This window comes from Sinocyclocheilus rhinocerous, unplaced genomic scaffold, assembly GCF_001515625.1.
Source record: "Sinocyclocheilus rhinocerous isolate Xijiao unplaced genomic scaffold, SAMN03320098_v1.1 scaffold498, whole genome shotgun sequence".
Classification (NCBI taxonomy): Eukaryota; Metazoa; Chordata; class Actinopteri; order Cypriniformes; family Cyprinidae; genus Sinocyclocheilus; species Sinocyclocheilus rhinocerous.
Genome location: NW_015633594.1, coordinates 222,009 through 238,307, shown reverse-complemented (window position 1 = coordinate 238,307; position 16,299 = coordinate 222,009). Strand labels below are relative to the sequence as shown.

At 36.1% G+C, this 16,299-nt stretch overlaps 4 protein-coding genes across 4 annotated transcripts in view; 1 reads left to right on the top strand and 3 right to left on the bottom strand.

Moving 5' to 3' along the window:
• The window catches only part of nop2 (NOP2 nucleolar protein homolog (yeast)), an 11,085-nt gene extending 9,184 nt beyond the window's left edge, over positions 1-1,901 (bottom strand). The window contains 3 exon segments of the mRNA XM_016558482.1: positions 247-286; positions 1,110-1,237; positions 1,737-1,901. Of these exon segments, the coding sequence (XP_016413968.1) occupies positions 247-286; positions 1,110-1,215 (146 nt within the window). The 5' untranslated portion in view covers positions 1,216-1,237; positions 1,737-1,901.
• Positions 1,902-2,625: 724 nt separating this feature from the next.
• On the top strand, positions 2,626-3,362 carry gtf3c6 (general transcription factor IIIC, polypeptide 6, alpha). Its single transcript, XM_016558484.1, has one exon. It carries the CDS (start codon positions 2,703-2,705, stop codon positions 3,258-3,260), a length of 558 nt encoding a protein of 185 aa, XP_016413970.1. The 5' UTR covers positions 2,626-2,702; the 3' UTR covers positions 3,261-3,362.
• A 451-nt stretch (positions 3,363-3,813) lies between these two features.
• On the bottom strand, positions 3,814-5,813 carry emg1 (EMG1 N1-specific pseudouridine methyltransferase). The gene is made up of 5 exons (XM_016558483.1): positions 5,606-5,813; positions 5,383-5,484; positions 4,906-5,047; positions 4,566-4,774; positions 3,814-4,435 (listed from the first exon to the last, which is right to left on the bottom strand). The coding sequence occupies exons 1-5, from the start codon at positions 5,753-5,755 to the stop codon at positions 4,322-4,324; spliced, it is 717 nt and encodes a 238-aa protein (XP_016413969.1). The 5' UTR covers positions 5,756-5,813; the 3' UTR covers positions 3,814-4,321.
• A 1,628-nt stretch (positions 5,814-7,441) lies between these two features.
• kel (Kell metallo-endopeptidase (Kell blood group)) overlaps positions 7,442-16,299 on the bottom strand; it is a 13,741-nt gene continuing 4,883 nt past the window's right edge. The window contains exons 6-18 of the mRNA XM_016558481.1: positions 15,248-15,319; positions 14,952-15,140; positions 11,958-12,118; positions 11,734-11,851; positions 11,533-11,628; positions 11,349-11,447; positions 11,188-11,265; positions 10,939-11,042; positions 10,155-10,244; positions 9,895-9,962; positions 9,644-9,804; positions 8,337-8,426; positions 7,442-8,258 (exon numbers count right to left, since the gene is read on the bottom strand). Coding sequence (XP_016413967.1) covers positions 8,094-8,258; positions 8,337-8,426; positions 9,644-9,804; positions 9,895-9,962; positions 10,155-10,244; positions 10,939-11,042; positions 11,188-11,265; positions 11,349-11,447; positions 11,533-11,628; positions 11,734-11,851; positions 11,958-12,118; positions 14,952-15,140; positions 15,248-15,319 — 1,491 coding nt within the window. The 3' untranslated portion in view covers positions 7,442-8,093. The remainder of the gene's footprint in view (positions 8,259-8,336; positions 8,427-9,643; positions 9,805-9,894; positions 9,963-10,154; positions 10,245-10,938; positions 11,043-11,187; positions 11,266-11,348; positions 11,448-11,532; positions 11,629-11,733; positions 11,852-11,957; positions 12,119-14,951; positions 15,141-15,247; positions 15,320-16,299) is intronic.

The window sequence follows — 16,299 nt, the reverse complement described above, 5'->3', positions numbered from 1 at the left end:
TGAACATTTTGGCGGCGTTATGCAAATCTTCCCAGATAGTGATGTAGATATGTGGGGGCGTGTTAGAATGAGCCGTTTTAGGGGGGCGTGGCAGAGTCTTAACTTTGATAAAGAATATCTCTTTGGTTTTGAGACTTTAGTCTTTGCAACTTCTGGGATCTTATCTATGCACAATCAGCTTGTAACACTCCAAAGAGAAAGGAAAACTTGAAATCGCATCATATGACCCCTTTAAAAGAAACGTACCGTTTTCTCGCTCTGCTTGTAAGTTTTTTTGGCCCATCATCTGCGAATAGAGGTTAACCATTGTTATGTCCATTTTATATATATTACAAAATAAACATATAAATAATGAATAAGTGAAAAAAGAAAATATAAACCAAAAAACAAATCGCTCAGAGAATGTGTCCTTTACCATCAACCAAAAACTTGGACAGCTCGGTTTCTGCTCCCTTCTGTTTTCTGGCCTTCCGTCCAGGTCCTCTTTTCACCGTAATGGTGGGATCCAACTTCCTGCCCATGCTTGACACCTACAACGTTGCTCTACGGTAACAATACAAGTGAACAATTAACAAGTTGATATTTGACCAGAATAGAAAACACCATAATTATAAGGTTAGAAAAACAGAAACCTAGACAGTGTGTGGATTGCCAGGGCATGTCCCATGTGGCTTTCATACTGTATGATAACACTCTTATGTAAACATATTCATCTATACAATTTCAAAGCGTTCCTTCTATTAAAATAGATGTCTAGCTTGTAATCGTGACAAATACAACTTTTACTGAGTTGGCTGGTTGATTGTCAGAGAGTGAAGCAGCTTCCAGTGTTTTACATCGGTAATACTAATATAAGGCCACTAAAATGCGAAGCCATTATGTTTATATTATTACAGCAAATTCAATATCATGTTTAGATAGAAAACATTAAGATGTATTTGCACAGTGTTTACTAGCACGCTGCTGCAAACTACAAGATTAGCTTACTGTGAACCGATTAAGACACAAAAAATCTCAGCAGATAAACCCATCAGATACTTACTGCTGAACAAAAACACGCTCTTGCGCTTATCCCGATCTTCTCTAGGAAACAGAGAAATTTTATTTACCATCAACCAAAAACTTGGACAGCTCGGTTTCTGCTCCCTTCTGTTTTCTGGCCTTCCGTCCAGGTCCTCTTTTCACCTTAATGGTGGGATCCAACTTCCTGCCCATGCTTGACACCTACAACGTTGCTCTACGGTAACAATACAAGTGAACAATTAACAAGTTGATATTTGACCAGAATAGAAAACACCATAATTATAAGGTTAGAAAAACAGAAACCTAGACAGTGTGTGGATTGCCAGGGCATGTCCCATGTGGCTTTCATACTGTATGATAACACTCTTATGTAAACATATTCATCTATACAATTTCAAAGCGTTCCTTCTATTAAAATAGATGTCTAGCTTGTAATCGTGACAAATACAACTTTTACTGAGTTGGCTGGTTGATTGTCAGAGAGTGAAGCAGCTTCCAGTGTTTTACATCGGTAATACTAATATAAGGCCACTAAAATGCGAAGCCATTATGTTTATATTATTACAGCAAATTCAATATCATGTTTAGATAGAAAACATTAAGATGTATTTGCACAGTGTTTACTAGCACGCTGCTGCAAACTACAAGATTAGCTTACTGTGAACCGATTAAGACACAAAAAATCTCAGCAAATAAACCCATCAGATACTTACTGCTGAACAAAAACACGCTCTTGCGCTTATCCCGATGTTCTCTAGGAAACAGAGAAATTTTACCTTTAATTTACGAAAGTTGCCGGAGTACATGTGTCTCTCACGCTCTGCAGGGAACTAGCGCACATGTGACTTCAGCACACGTTGGATTTCCGGAAGTTGCTGGCGATGACCGATTGGTGAACGATTCATTCTTTGGAGTCGGATCTTTTCCTAATCCGTTGTTTTTTGTTTTTTTTTCCCCAGGTGAACCGAGGTTTAAATGGATATGCGAAAAGTTACTTTAATAACAGAGTAACACATTCGTATGAAACAGAGATTGTTTGTTTATTTTAAAGAGTATTTATTCATTTAAATGTGCAAAACCCGTTTTTGGCCAAAGTAATATTAAAGTCCTAACTGATGTAAATGGAAAAGGCTAACATACTAATCAAGAAGTAATAAAAAAGACTGATAGATAGATAGATAGATAGATAGATAGATAGGTAAGTACGAATGAATCGTGTTTTAAAAGTTCTTTACACCGAACTGTTCAAAAGAATCGATTCATGTAAATGAACCGGACCTTCGATCACTACTTCCGTCGCGCACAATCTACGAAAGCAAAAAAGGCAACATTGGAGAGATTTCTGTGACAGAATAGGGAATTACATTTAATATCTAAACATCCAACGGGATTGTGTGAGAAATGTGGACAGAGTGAAACTGTAGAACATGTGATTATTAATTGTAAGGGTTATGATGAAGAAAGAGAAGTGCTAAGAGAAGAAGTATGGAAGAATGAAGGAAAAGAGTTAAGAGATAGAGGAAATGTTTCTGATCCAAGATACCTGATGATGGCAGTAATGCACTGTTAAGTGCGGTTGCCAGTAAAAGAAAGAAGAAGAAGATCTACGAAAGCAATTTGCTACTTGAAGTTGTCGGAGGGCTTCAGCTCATGAGTAGTATGACATTTCAAAGAGTAAAATGAGCGCAACTGCTTCCTCAGACACAGCCATGGAGGACGAATGGGAAGAAGAGGAGCAGCTGGTTGTGGCGGAACTGTCTGGGATGATCAGCTCTGATTTAATCTCCAGTCGGCAGGGCACGTGTAAGATAGTGGACATTGACAGCGAGCAGCCCATGATGCAGGTGGGTCGCTATCTGTTCGCCGGGGAGTACGAGGATGCCATCGGAACATGTGTGATTTTTGAAGAGGACGGTGCAGGTTCTAATTCAGCTCTTAAATACAAATGTCACACAATGAAGAAACTAATGCTTCAGCGGACGTTTCTGTCGGAGAGGAAGGAGGATGAGCCCCTCTCTAGCAGAATAGAGGTGCTGGCTCTCCACGAGGAAGAATCGTTCGGCAGGAAGAGCGCAGTTTGTAACTACCTGGATCCCATCGACACAGAGAAATCTGTGCTAGACGAATCTAAAGATTGCGAGGATCCAGAGATGAGCGACGAATCCGCGGATGAAGTGGAGGAGACTGAGACTGACGCGGGAGCCACGCTCCTGGAGAACTCCGCGGAGCTGCTCTGAACTGGCGGCTGTACGAGAAGGGGACGACGGCTCATGAAAGACTGATTTCTGATCATGTATATACTGCATCGTCTAAATATACATTTTCTGCTTAATAAAAGGGGTTTTGTATTTTGTTTACATAAATACATACAGTGTATGTGTCTTAATGCTCTGATTCATCTTATAGCTGGTTGGCTTTGTTTATGTCTTATACTCCTTTAACATGGACGTTTTAAATGGAAAATTGCTTCTGGAAACAAAGGCGGCTGAAAAAGTGGCACGCTGTTGCATGCTCTTGTTTATTGTAGGGAGAAAAAAAGGGCAAAGTGTTGTTACATGTATCAGAAATAGTTTTAAATGCAAATCTGGGTTTATTATTAAATGTATAAACCTATACAAAAAGGAATTGAGGTTTAATACCCCAAATTTTAAAGGGTATAACTGTTTGCTTTAAAATTGTGTCATAATACATGAAATATTCTCCTCTGTTCTGACGTCATATAACACAATTTTTGCTCAAAGGAATGGACCATACACACACACACACCATAGTGCTGCTTTAAGTACAGTCCTGTACCTTTGTCTTTTTGCCTGATTTTCAAATATTTTTTTGCTTAATAGTAATGTAATGCTCTGATTCATCTTATAGCTGGTTGGCTTTGTTTATGTCTTATACTCCTTTAACATGGACGTTTTAAATGGAAAATTGCTTCTGGAAACAAAGGCGGCTGAAAAAGTGGCACGCTGTTGCATGCTCTTGTTTATTGTAGGGAGAAAAAAAGGGCAAAGTGTTGTTACATGTATCAGAAATAGTTTTAAATGCAAATCTGGGTTTATTATTAAATGTATAAACCTATACAAAAAGGAATTGAGGTTTAATACCCCAAATTTTAAAGGGTATAACTGTTTGCTTTAAAATTGTGTCATAATACATGAAATATTCTCCTCTGTTCTGACGTCATATAACACAATTTTTGCTCAAAGGAATGGACCATACACACACACACACAGAGAACGCAGTCCAAAGGTCTGTTCCTCAATCCGGCAGAAACATGAAAGTTCGTAACAGTTTGGTTTTGTCATAACACTCCCCAGACCTCCTCAAACGCTGAACACATCTTGGCACAGGTCAGAGCGGCAGACAGAGGATAGTTACTGATGGACACAGTCTTCTCTGTGTAGTCAGCATTCACCTATGATAGGACGGAGAGACAGATCAGTGATTTATTTCAAAAGCGATGACAATTCACATTTATGAAATTATTTTCTATGCATGGGGAATATATTTCATTTAGCTGTGAGGAGAAGCGGGAACAGACTCACTGTTCCATGTGCAAATGCACCAATGACAACAGTGGCAGGTCCATCTTTAGGGACAATTGTTCTGGGACACACAGCATCTCCTGCTTTGAACGATGTCGAATATCGGGGGCATCCAGGTGGCAGGTGATCCGACACTGGATTTTTAATCAGCCTTAACAAACGCTGAGGACCATCAGCTGCTCTCACACTCAGCTTGTGCAGAAGCTGAACTATAGGAGGACAAATAGTAGTAAGATAAAAAATACTCTGAATCTGAGATACTACAGCATTTTCTGTAATACAAAACGGACTAAATTGAATTGACTTGATTACAGTAAATGTGCAAATGGAGTGAATTTACCCATTAGTCCACAAAATCGTGTAAAAGTGCGAGGAATTCTTGTCTGTGGGTTGATCTCGATCAAAACATTCTTCTCTGTGTGAATGTACACTTGAAGCAGTCCAGCTCTGTTCAAAGGACTGTCCAGTAACATCAACAGGCACTGTGGGAAAGCAGACATTCAGAGGACAGATGTGGCACAAATAAAAATCTCTCAGTTTTAAACTACAAAAACCATATGGTTTTAGTTGTCAGAACATCTTTGCAAGATGGCTTGTTTTTTTACATTTTATTCTCAGTGCATTCAAAACATATTTATAATAAGTTGTAACTTATTATTTTTCAACTAAAACCATAGTGCATCTGATCAATAATTTCTCATTAAAAAGTGAATGTGAAAAAAACGTAAAACTTTTGTATTTGATCGTATTACTACATTTCAAATGTAACATGAACTACGTTTAACTCGGATGATTGGTAAGAGTTGAAGAGCTTTACCTGATGTGTGATATCAGGGCGAATCTTCCCAGGGTCTCTTCCACTTTTTATGATCATACTCTTATGTTGATCACAGTTCAGCAACTCAAATGTCTTCCCAACCTGTATAGAGATACGTTTACATTTAAATACTGAGACATACAGTTAGGAGAAGCATTATTGTTAAAGTTATAGTGGCAATTCCAGTGAATAACACGCGATCCGGTGCTTAGTTGTCCTTTACCTTTACGGTTTCAAGCGTCGCTCCTTCTAAAACAACAACAAAACGCTTTTCCGCCATCTGATCGTGCAAACTTCTTTGCTGTTTTGCCGGTTTTGGATCATATTCATCTAAATGCTCCAGACCACGCTTGTCTCCAGCGTGTGCAGCCATGTTGACACAGAACTCCGACGCATCAAATGTGCGTCACAACACGTTTGATCAGAATGGCGCTAGCTGATGACCGCAGTACGGTCTTATCTAAAATACTTTATTCACGTTATATAATGAAATATGTGTTTTCTGGTGTAAATTGATTCGTTATTGTTTCACGTAATTACAGTGTAGAACTTAGTTCTGAAATACATTAAATACTATGAAAACAATAATACAGAATTTATAAACTCACACACACACACACTGGATTTGACCATTTTCTCTTCGAAACTGAAATAATTCATAATCATGAGAAAGACATTTCCCAATTATTAGGACTTTCCTGAGTCAAAATGATTTATTTATTAAATCGATGTATTTTGCATTTTAATGTAATCTCTTTTTTAGAGCAGGGGCTTTCAAACTGAGGGGCGCAAGGGAGTGCGTTTAAAAGCTTAGAGAACAACAGTGTAAATAATGTAAAACTAAATAATTAATATTAATATTTTCAGATAAATAAATAAAAAAATAGGTTAAAATAAATAACAAAAAATTTGATTAAAATAAATTTGAAAATAAATAATAAATATAACAGTACAGTACTATGGTGAGTCAGAAAAACAATATTTTTACTTAAAGGAATCGTTCACCCACAAATTTAAATGGCTGAAATTGCAAGATGTAGATGAGTTTGTTTCTTCATCAGAACAGATTTGGACAAATTTAGCATTACATCGCTTGCTCACCTATGTGTCCTCTGCAGTGAATGGGTGCCGTCAGAATGAGAGTTCAAACAGCTGATAAAGACATAAGTAATGCACATAACTTTAGTCCATCAGTTCACTTCTAAAGTAAAAGTTGTGAGCTTGTTAGAAAAAAGGAATTTTAACTTTAAACGGTCGCTTTGGCGATAGCATAATCCATAATAACACTTCAAAACACTTCAAAGTCCACCTACATATTTATTTAGCACTATTTTGGATTGTTTTTGCTTGTAAATGGTGCTTGATCTGTGCATATTTCTCCCCTGATTCAGACGAGTTGACTTTTCCACGGGAGAAAGCAATATTGTGGATAAAGAACTCATATTTTAGCCAGAAGCAAAAGTTTCAAGGTTAAAAATGTCTGATGGATTTGTTTCTTACACACAGCAAACACGCAGCTTTTCACAACAAAAGACGTTACTTGATGGACTGGAGTTGTGTCGAGTAGCCTACTTTATCTGCTGTTTGAACACTCATTCTGACGGCACCCATTCACTGCAGAGGATCCACTGGTGAACAAGTGATGTAATGTTACATTTCTCCAAGAAACACACTCACCTACATCTTGGATGGCCTGAGGGCAAGTAATTTATCAGCAAATTTTCATTTTTGGTGAACTATTCCTTTAACGTTAAATATCACACTGGATTTGACCATTTTCTCTTCGAAACTGAAATAATTCATAATCATGAGAAAGACATTTCCCAATTATTAGGACTTTCCTGAGTCAAAATGATTTATTTATTAAATCGATGTATTTTGCATTTTAATGTAATCTCTTTTTTTGCTTTTGAGATTAAGATAATTATATATTGTTCAATTTCATGTACATAATCCTTTAATTTTTGGTACTGATTAATGTTCTGCGCTAAAACGTTAAATAGTATGTTATATGTATGAAATTCCTTGACTACAGACCAAAAAGCACACATGCAAAAAATACTTTTTTTTATGTTTCATCCAAATATAATACATTTAAAAAATAAGAGTGGCATTCATGATACATTCAGACTTTAGACATCAAACTGTATTTACAATAGAGAGAATAAAGAGCACAATTATCCATCATTAATGAATTACAACTGGAATCACTTTTACTTGGTGAAATGCTCTCCTTCCTTGGTAAAAATTTACCATGAATCCTGTATAGTAACCAGTTTAACTGTGGTATTTACAGTAACCACATGTAAACCAGTGTAACTCTGTAAACAAACTATGCTAGTTGTAGTTTAAAAAAAAAATGTATGAGATTCCCTCCCTTCCCAAAAAATATTATTTTGTATGAATCAACATTTCCCCCAAAATTCAATACTATAGTAAAAGCGTGGTCAATTTTCTAAGTGCTGTGAGAGAACACATCCACCAAGCAGGCTTTAACTGTTCATCATTCTGTACATGATTTATCAAATGTGATAATATTGCTTAAATGTATGTATATGTGACTTTTCTAAACCCATTACTTAACAAGTGAATATAAAAAGCTTTATGATTTCTGGAATGACCTTCTTTTACTAAACAGTGAGCAGCTCCAATGGTTCAATAGTCCCAAACAAGCTCCAAAAGGTCTCAGCAGACATGAGTTCCTCCCAGATTCAGTGCAGCGTTCGACTCTGACACATCTCACGAGGATAACTCTGAGATTTATTCACACAGGTCAGCATTTTGGGGCAGAAGCCGGAGTTTGAACACAGGACTGTCACCAGGAAGGAAGGTTCAAAGGGCATGAACTCATGGTAGGAGTCAGCGTCACACGTTACCTGTAACATATGATTTGAACATTTTGATTAGCACACATCCTTGAGTGCTTATATATTTCTCACTGGCATTCTCTGTACCTTTGTAAAGGAGGAGAGGAACAGGTGAAGGTAAGAGAGGTCTGATAGAGATGAGTCTGCTGGATGCCTTGTGAAACTCATCTTATAAGCCTGTTAAGAAACAAATATGGAACATAACATGTTGAGAAAGATAAAAGTTGGGTTCATCGTTAAATAGTAATGAAAAAAGTGTTGTTGTAGATTAGAGCAGGGGCTTTCAAACTGAGGGGCGCAAGGGAGTGCGTTTAAAAGCTTAGAGAACAACAGTGTAAATAATGTAAAACTAAATAATTAATATTAATATTTTCAGATAAATAAATAAAAAAATAGGTTAAAATAAATAACAAAAAATTTGATTAAAATAAAATTGAAAATAAATAATAAATATAACACTACAGTACTATGGTGAGTCAGAAAAACAATATTTTTACTTAAAGGAATCGTTCACCCACAAATTTAAATGGCTGAAAATGCAAGATGTAGATGAGTTTGTTTCTTCATCAGAACAGATTTGGACAAATTTAGCATTACATCGCTTGCTCACCTATGTGTCCTCTGCAGTGAATGGGTGCCGTCAGAATGAGAGTTCAAACAGCTGATAAAGACATAAGTAATGCACATAACTTTAGTCCATCAGTTCACTTCTAAAGTAAAAGTTGTGAGCTTGTTAGAAAAAAGGAATTTTAACTTTAAACGGTCGCTTTGGCGATAGCATAATCCATAATAACACTTCAAAACACTTCAAAGTCCACCTACATATTTATTTAGCACTATTTTGGATTGTTTTTGCTTGTAAATGGTGCTTGATCTGTGCATATTTCTCCCCTGATTCAGACGAGTTGACTTTTCCACGGGAGAAAGCAATATTGTGGATAAAGAACTCATATTTTAGCCAGAAGCAAAAGTTTCAAGGTTAAAAATGTCTGATGGATTTGTTTCTTACACACAGCAAACACGCAGCTTTTCACAACAAAAGACGTTACTTGATGGACTGGAGTTGTGTCGAGTAGCCTACTTTATCTGCTGTTTGAACACTCATTCTGACGGCACCCATTCACTGCAGAGGATCCACTGGTGAACAAGTGATGTAATGTTACATTTCTCCAAGAAACACACTCACCTACATCTTGGATGGCCTGAGGGCAAGTAATTTATCAGCAAATTTTCATTTTTGGTGAACTATTCCTTTAACGTTAAATATTTTGCAAAAAATATTTTAGACTTTTTAGGATGAGGGCCCCCCCCCACAAAACACAAGGATAGTCATATTTGGGGGTTTGTGGCATCTAAAAGATTGAAAACCCCTGGTCTAGAGTAAGTTAGCTTACATCCAGTGCCACTTGTAGAGCAGAGTACTGCACCCAAACCTCCTGCTGTTTAGAGGGGGAAAGAGAGAATGTGCCGACCCGTCCTGGATCCCTGGTCACACTCAGATAATGGGACCATATGCACATGCTGTCTGACTCTGGATTGTTGGCCTGCATGTGAACTAGTGATGAGAAACAGAAGGCATTTAAAAACACTCCCACACTCACACATGCACATTCACGCTGAGTGATTGAGGTCCATACTGACTTACTATCAGGGAGCAGAAGGTGGAGAAGATCTTTAGCCATCAGAGATCCCAGTGTGCCATAATTCAGTGCCCTATATAATATTGATGTTATAGACATTATTTCAGGGAGCATCAAAAGATCAGATTTCATTCATTATGACTCACAGTAACATTTCAGAATATACCACTATTTTACTAAAAGTGGTGCAAAATATATCTTGGAATGTAATAGTATTTCCACTGAATGAATATTCTGCTTCATGCTGTATGCTGTCACTAGATACCTGGGATATGAGGAATGGAAGAAGGGTGACACAAACATTCCAACAGGGATGATGATGTCATTACCAGAGATGGATGGAGTGATAGACAAACTAGAGGTGAGGGAAGACAGACATGCAAAATGGATGATGACTTAAAGTTGGCATCAGATGTTCTAAATGCATATTATTGAACTAGTCATCCATACATATGATCAACCTAAAGCTCGCATTCAGATCTTCCACCATCCAATCAACAACCCATGGATAGAATCAAGTCTCTGCCCTATACTTTTCATTTTCTATATAATCCATTTCACTTGGATGTACATCACAATACGGAGGGTAATATCTGTTGCTACTCTATACTATCAGAATAGTGACAACCCAAGAAAGATGAAAAAAATTAAAATAAATATGAGACTAAAATTTGAATTAGTTCCTATGAATGTAATATGTACGTAATATGTACAGTTTTTATGAAGTAAAAACTGTTATTTAAATTAGTTGAGACTTTTGAAGATAAGCAATATTTGCATAATCCATGGAGCGGAGCTATCAAAATAGGGGCAAGACCCTTTTGGGGTAGGGGCGTGTTTGTTTTGGTGATTTCAAATATCAACATTGGCTACCAGAAATCACTTACTCTGCCTTTAATTGATGCACACTAACCAACACGCATCACGCTTTGCCTCCACGTTGTGCATTTAAAATCCTTTAACGCACGGCTAGCCGTTGATTATCCCTTACATATTTGACATTGACAAAACATTACCCTAAATGTCATTGCAAATATAAGAGCACTAACCCTTCAGTCTGTGTGCCGTGTGAGAGCAGTCTGCTCCTGCTCTTCTGCTCCAGCACCAGCATCTGCAGGTAGTTGGAGAAAAAATTCTCCTCGCTCAAAACCACCTAGTACAGAGACACAGAGGGAGAGAGAGAAACAGCCAATGAAGCCCTCTCAATGTGAAGGAAGGAATCCATAAATGAAAATGTTTCATTCACTACACTGGCTGTTAATTCACTAATCGAAATGAATTTCCATTCATTCATTTACCTCTGCATAGAGATGGTTGAGTTCTGCATGATTGAGGTTATTTGTTTTAGCGGAGAGTCTTGGATTAAGAGATTTTATCTGAAAAATATACAAAATTATCTGAACGATAATCCATACACAGTTTCAGTAGGATATGGTTTTGTATATGATTCACAACATACCTTATTCAAAACAAAGGCTGATGATCTGTCGTCCCTCCAGCTCAAATCTGTTAGTTTCTTCTTGAGGGACAAATAAACATCATGAATCAACTCCTCAGCCTGGCAGAGACAGAAAACACCCGTGATACCAAAATGTGACTTTGCTCTATTAAATTCATGTTCACGAGGTCCAACCAAAATGTACCTCTTTCTGTGCATGTCTTTCTCTAATTGCATGACTGAGTAGAGTGTCAAACCCTCGCTCCGTCTGCTGAACGCATCGCAACCAGCGTGGGATCTCCTAAAATCAATAGACGGTATAAGTGAGAGAAATATATAACGCAGTCTGCACTGCTTCACTTTACACAAACAGGCATTGTGGGTAATTTATTCAATGCAGACCCACCTCCTGTGTGTCTCCAGTTGCAATGGAAAAGTTTCTCATTGTTCGGAAGAATCTTGAGTCCAGCGCGGGAATGAGCGTGTGCAAAAGACTAAAGATCATGTATGTATGAAGTGAACCGCTGCAGATATTTACACACAAGCACATATAGGGAGAAACAAACATTTGTGTTAATAATCAATATCTATCACATTTGCTTAAGAAAATATGACTATAAAGTGACTTACGTGCCCATCGTCTCATGCTGGACTTGCCATTTACTGATTGTCTGGGACATGTGGATAATGTACGGGAGATTGTGGACTAAAACAAGATCTGATTGGCTGATAGGAAGAGGCTGAAATGTGGCTTGTAGGCAAGCAAGCCAATCAATGGCTGGAGCCCGAGTCTGTGAGGGACAGGAAGTCCATTAGTACACATTTCAGGTACTGTATATTATTTGGGTTAATGATATGACACTCTTTTTTTATTTGTATTTTTTTGTCCAGATCTATCATTGTATTCAAAAATATATTAAAAATGCAGTTCATTCCCTATAACTTGAATAGGCCTAGACATCTTCTATGATACAAATGTTTTTCATTTCTGAATTAATTTTTGACATTTTTAAAGCAGGCATAAACTTGACAAAAACATTTATCATTATTTCTTAGAAAAATATTATATCAAAACTTCACTACTTATCAATATTTGAAAAACTTTTGTCCGCCAAATCCAAGTCACGGGGTTCGAAAAACAAAATCATCTTTTCTGGTGTTGTTATTGTTATATAGCAAAATATTAAAGTGTAAACTCAAATTAAAATGGAAACTGAAAATAAACAAAAATAAAAGGTAATTCAAAATACTAATAAATACTATAATAGTTATTTAAATAATACTAAAATGACACTAGCAACATGCAAAAATATATGCAGAAAAACATAAACAGGAAATAATATGAAAGAGGCATTGCAGTCCCTGAAGATAAATAAGTCTTAAAATCCCTAGTAAAAAAAAAAAAACTATGCCATAATTTATTTAAAATAAATGTATTTCATACTAAGTATACTTCAAATCATAATATATTTATAGACATATCACTTAAGACTTACTGATATAAAATTATAATTAAACTTTATTTGGAGTATTTCTTTATTGCACAATGCACATTTCATTATATTATGTCTAAAATGTGTTTTAATATCACTATTAACAAGGACTGTATAATCTCTGTATAATATCAGTCTTTAAAGTCCTCATGAAATTAAAATTGACTTTATTTCCTTAGCACACATTGCTAGTCTTGAGTTGAACAATTCGAGGGGTGAGAACCAGAAGGGCGTAAGTGACATTTTGGGCTGGGGCATTTTGATATATATATATATATATATATATATATAAGAGATTTATAAAAATATATATAAATTTATATAAAATGAAAGCTCTTAATGAGCTCTTTCTACTGCCAAAAAGGACACAAGTGAATTCATAATAATTTTGGAGTTATTCATTAGAAACAAAAAGACTAAACACTGAAAATACTAAGCCAGTTGGTGCCAAAAGGGCGTAACTGCACTTGCTCCACTCTGGCATTGAGAAATGTATTGAGGGTAAAGCCTGTGGATAGCACATGAGTCAAAATATCTGACACAACAAGTAAGCCTGGTAGGTCAACCATGAGAAGACAGCAGTTTTTAACTACTGAAGATGTATTATTAAGCTTATTTTTTGACAAAGAGCTGGATGATGATGGAGAAAATGAAAGTATCCAGCATTCAATGTCAGTGAGGTGTAGCTAGCTAGCAGGTAGTAACCAATAACTTACATTCTAATGGTATATCATATAGGCACACTGCTTAGCCACAAGAGAGAGAATGCAGAGAAGGGTTTATTATTACTATTGTTAATAATAATTAGTTATGCAATTCATTACTTCAGTATCATTCAGTTAAAGTGACTACTGAACAGACATTTAGAAGTGTATTTAAGTGTGTCCCATCAGGTAATGAAAAGTTCTACACACACTTGCCGTCTTCATGCTCACTTGAACACTTGGGCCAAATACAGGAAATACATCATATAAGCAGTCAAGTGCAAAGACCACAAGTGTGGGTATTTGGACTGGGCAAAAGTGTACCTGAAGTATACTTGCAATAGTACCACTTTAGCACAATCAGATATGTTTAAGTATATCTTTAGTTGGACCTCAGCACTACTTCTGCACAATTAAAGTGCATTAAATTATTTTTTTTTCCAATTTAGCAGACTTTAAGCATACCAAAAGTACGACCGCAGGGTATTTTTAAAACACATACATTTGTAAATGTATTTGTAGTATACTTACCACAAAATAAATGTATTTCAAATACATTTTAGTATATATATGCAATTCATTACTTCAGTATCATTCAGTTAAAGTGACTACTGAACAGACATTTAGAAGTGTATTTAAGTGTGTCCCATCAGGTAATGAAAAGTTCTACACACACTTGCCGTCTTCATGCTCACTTGAACACTTGGGCCAAATACAGGAAATACATCATATAAGCAGTCAAGTGCAAAGACCACAAGTGTGGGTATTTGGACTGGGCAAAAGTGTACCTGAAGTATACTTGCAATAGTACCACTTTAGCACAATCAGATATGCTTAAGTATATCTTTAGTTGGACCTCAGCACTACTTCCGCACAATTAAAGTGCATTCAATTATTTTTTTTCCAATTTAGCAGACTTTAAGCATACCAAAAGTACGACTGCAGGGTATTTTTAAAACACATACATTTGTAAATGTATTTGTAGTATACTTACCACAAAATAAATGTATTTCAAATACATTTTAGTATATATATTTTTTCCACTAGGGAATTCATGATTTGACCCTTTATGACAAATCAAGGCTTAGTTGTACTGTCATATAATGCTACTGCAACAACAACTGTTAATTAATATATTTATAAGCAAATCATTAATAATAGTAAAAATAGACAAATGTATTCAAATGTACATGTATTCAAAGTGTACGGAAAATACTTTTAATTTAATAGTTTTATGCCACATGACATCAAGAAATGTAAGCCTTTCTTGAAAAAGAATCAACGTTTCTGTTCATTCAACCATATGAATTTCTAAGAATGTGGCACTTGTGTTTTAAACTAGATTTTTAAAAAAGATTTTCCTTTTTTCTTATTTGTAACTGACTCATTTATATATGTCATAGAGGGAATCAGATGTACACACAGACCTGTAGCTCTTGGATGGTACTTCTGTGGTAGAGTAACTTCTGACTGAGGCGGTAGCGGAGAGGGGCCGTGGCCAGGGCCAGAGTTGTGGATAGAGATATGTAAAGACCGCAGTGCTGAGTGGTTTCATTGGAGGGAACACCCAAGAGAGCCAAATACTGACCACATGACATGTAGAATGGACGCAAATACTGAGAAAGAGGAACAGAGACAACAAAAGAGAAGTTATATCAAAGAACCCTTTATAAATAATGCATTATGAACACGTGTGGTGCTAAGCTGAACAGAAAATACCTACCCGAGTACTAGCTTTGGATTTCTTTGTCTTGCTATTCCAGTCAATAGGGAATTGAAAATGAGGCTCATCAATCTATGGAAATGTACATGGACATTTTAACCAACATATAGAGTGTAAAACAATCTCAAAAACAAACCAAAATATTGAGGATTCATGTACACAGGGGCGTAATACAAAGCACTGCTCAATGAAATGTCTCAGGGATGAAAAGGTAATCAAAATTATTTTCTCCATGGGATACAAAAGTAATTGCAACTTTTTTCTAACAATTCAGACTTTTCCCCTCACAATTCTGAGGGGGAAAAAAACTTCATAATTGTGAGATATGTACTCAGAATGACATATTATGTGAGATATTAACTTGCAATTGCAAAAAAGACAACATAGTGAGAATTGTGACAAGCTTTTCTTATGCTTTAAATATAAAAAAGGTAACTGCGACTTTTTATCTTGCAATTCTGACTTTTTGTCTCAGAAGTGCAAGTTTATATCTAGCAGTTCTGAGTTTATAAGTCGCAAATCTGAATTCCAAGAAAAAAGTAAACTGTGAGATATAAATTCAGAATAGTAAGGGGAAAAAGTCCGAATTGTGAGATAAAAAGTCACAATTACCTTTTTTATTTTTTTGTTCTGTGGTGGAAATAAACTTCCATACAAAATCCATGTAATCAAATTGTAATCAACTCAATGAAATACATCAAAACAGAAAAGAAAACTGTGCCCATCAACTATATCATGGGGTCTTTACAGCATTTTATAATTGCTAGGACCAATTTCTCAATACTTATAGGTCACTTTCTTTCAAACTCAGTTCTCAGTTTAACCGTTTTTTTAAATCAATGACTACGTTTACATGGACATCAGTAATCTAATTATTTACCTTATTCTAAATAAGCCAATATTATGATTATGGTGTTTACATGAGTTGCTTTTAGAATATTCCTTTCATGTTCCCGTTTTACATGTTATAGTACATAGTTCGATTAATGGCACACGTCATTACGTCCCACGTGACGCCATCCGACGTCCCCTCCGGAATTTCACATGTAAAC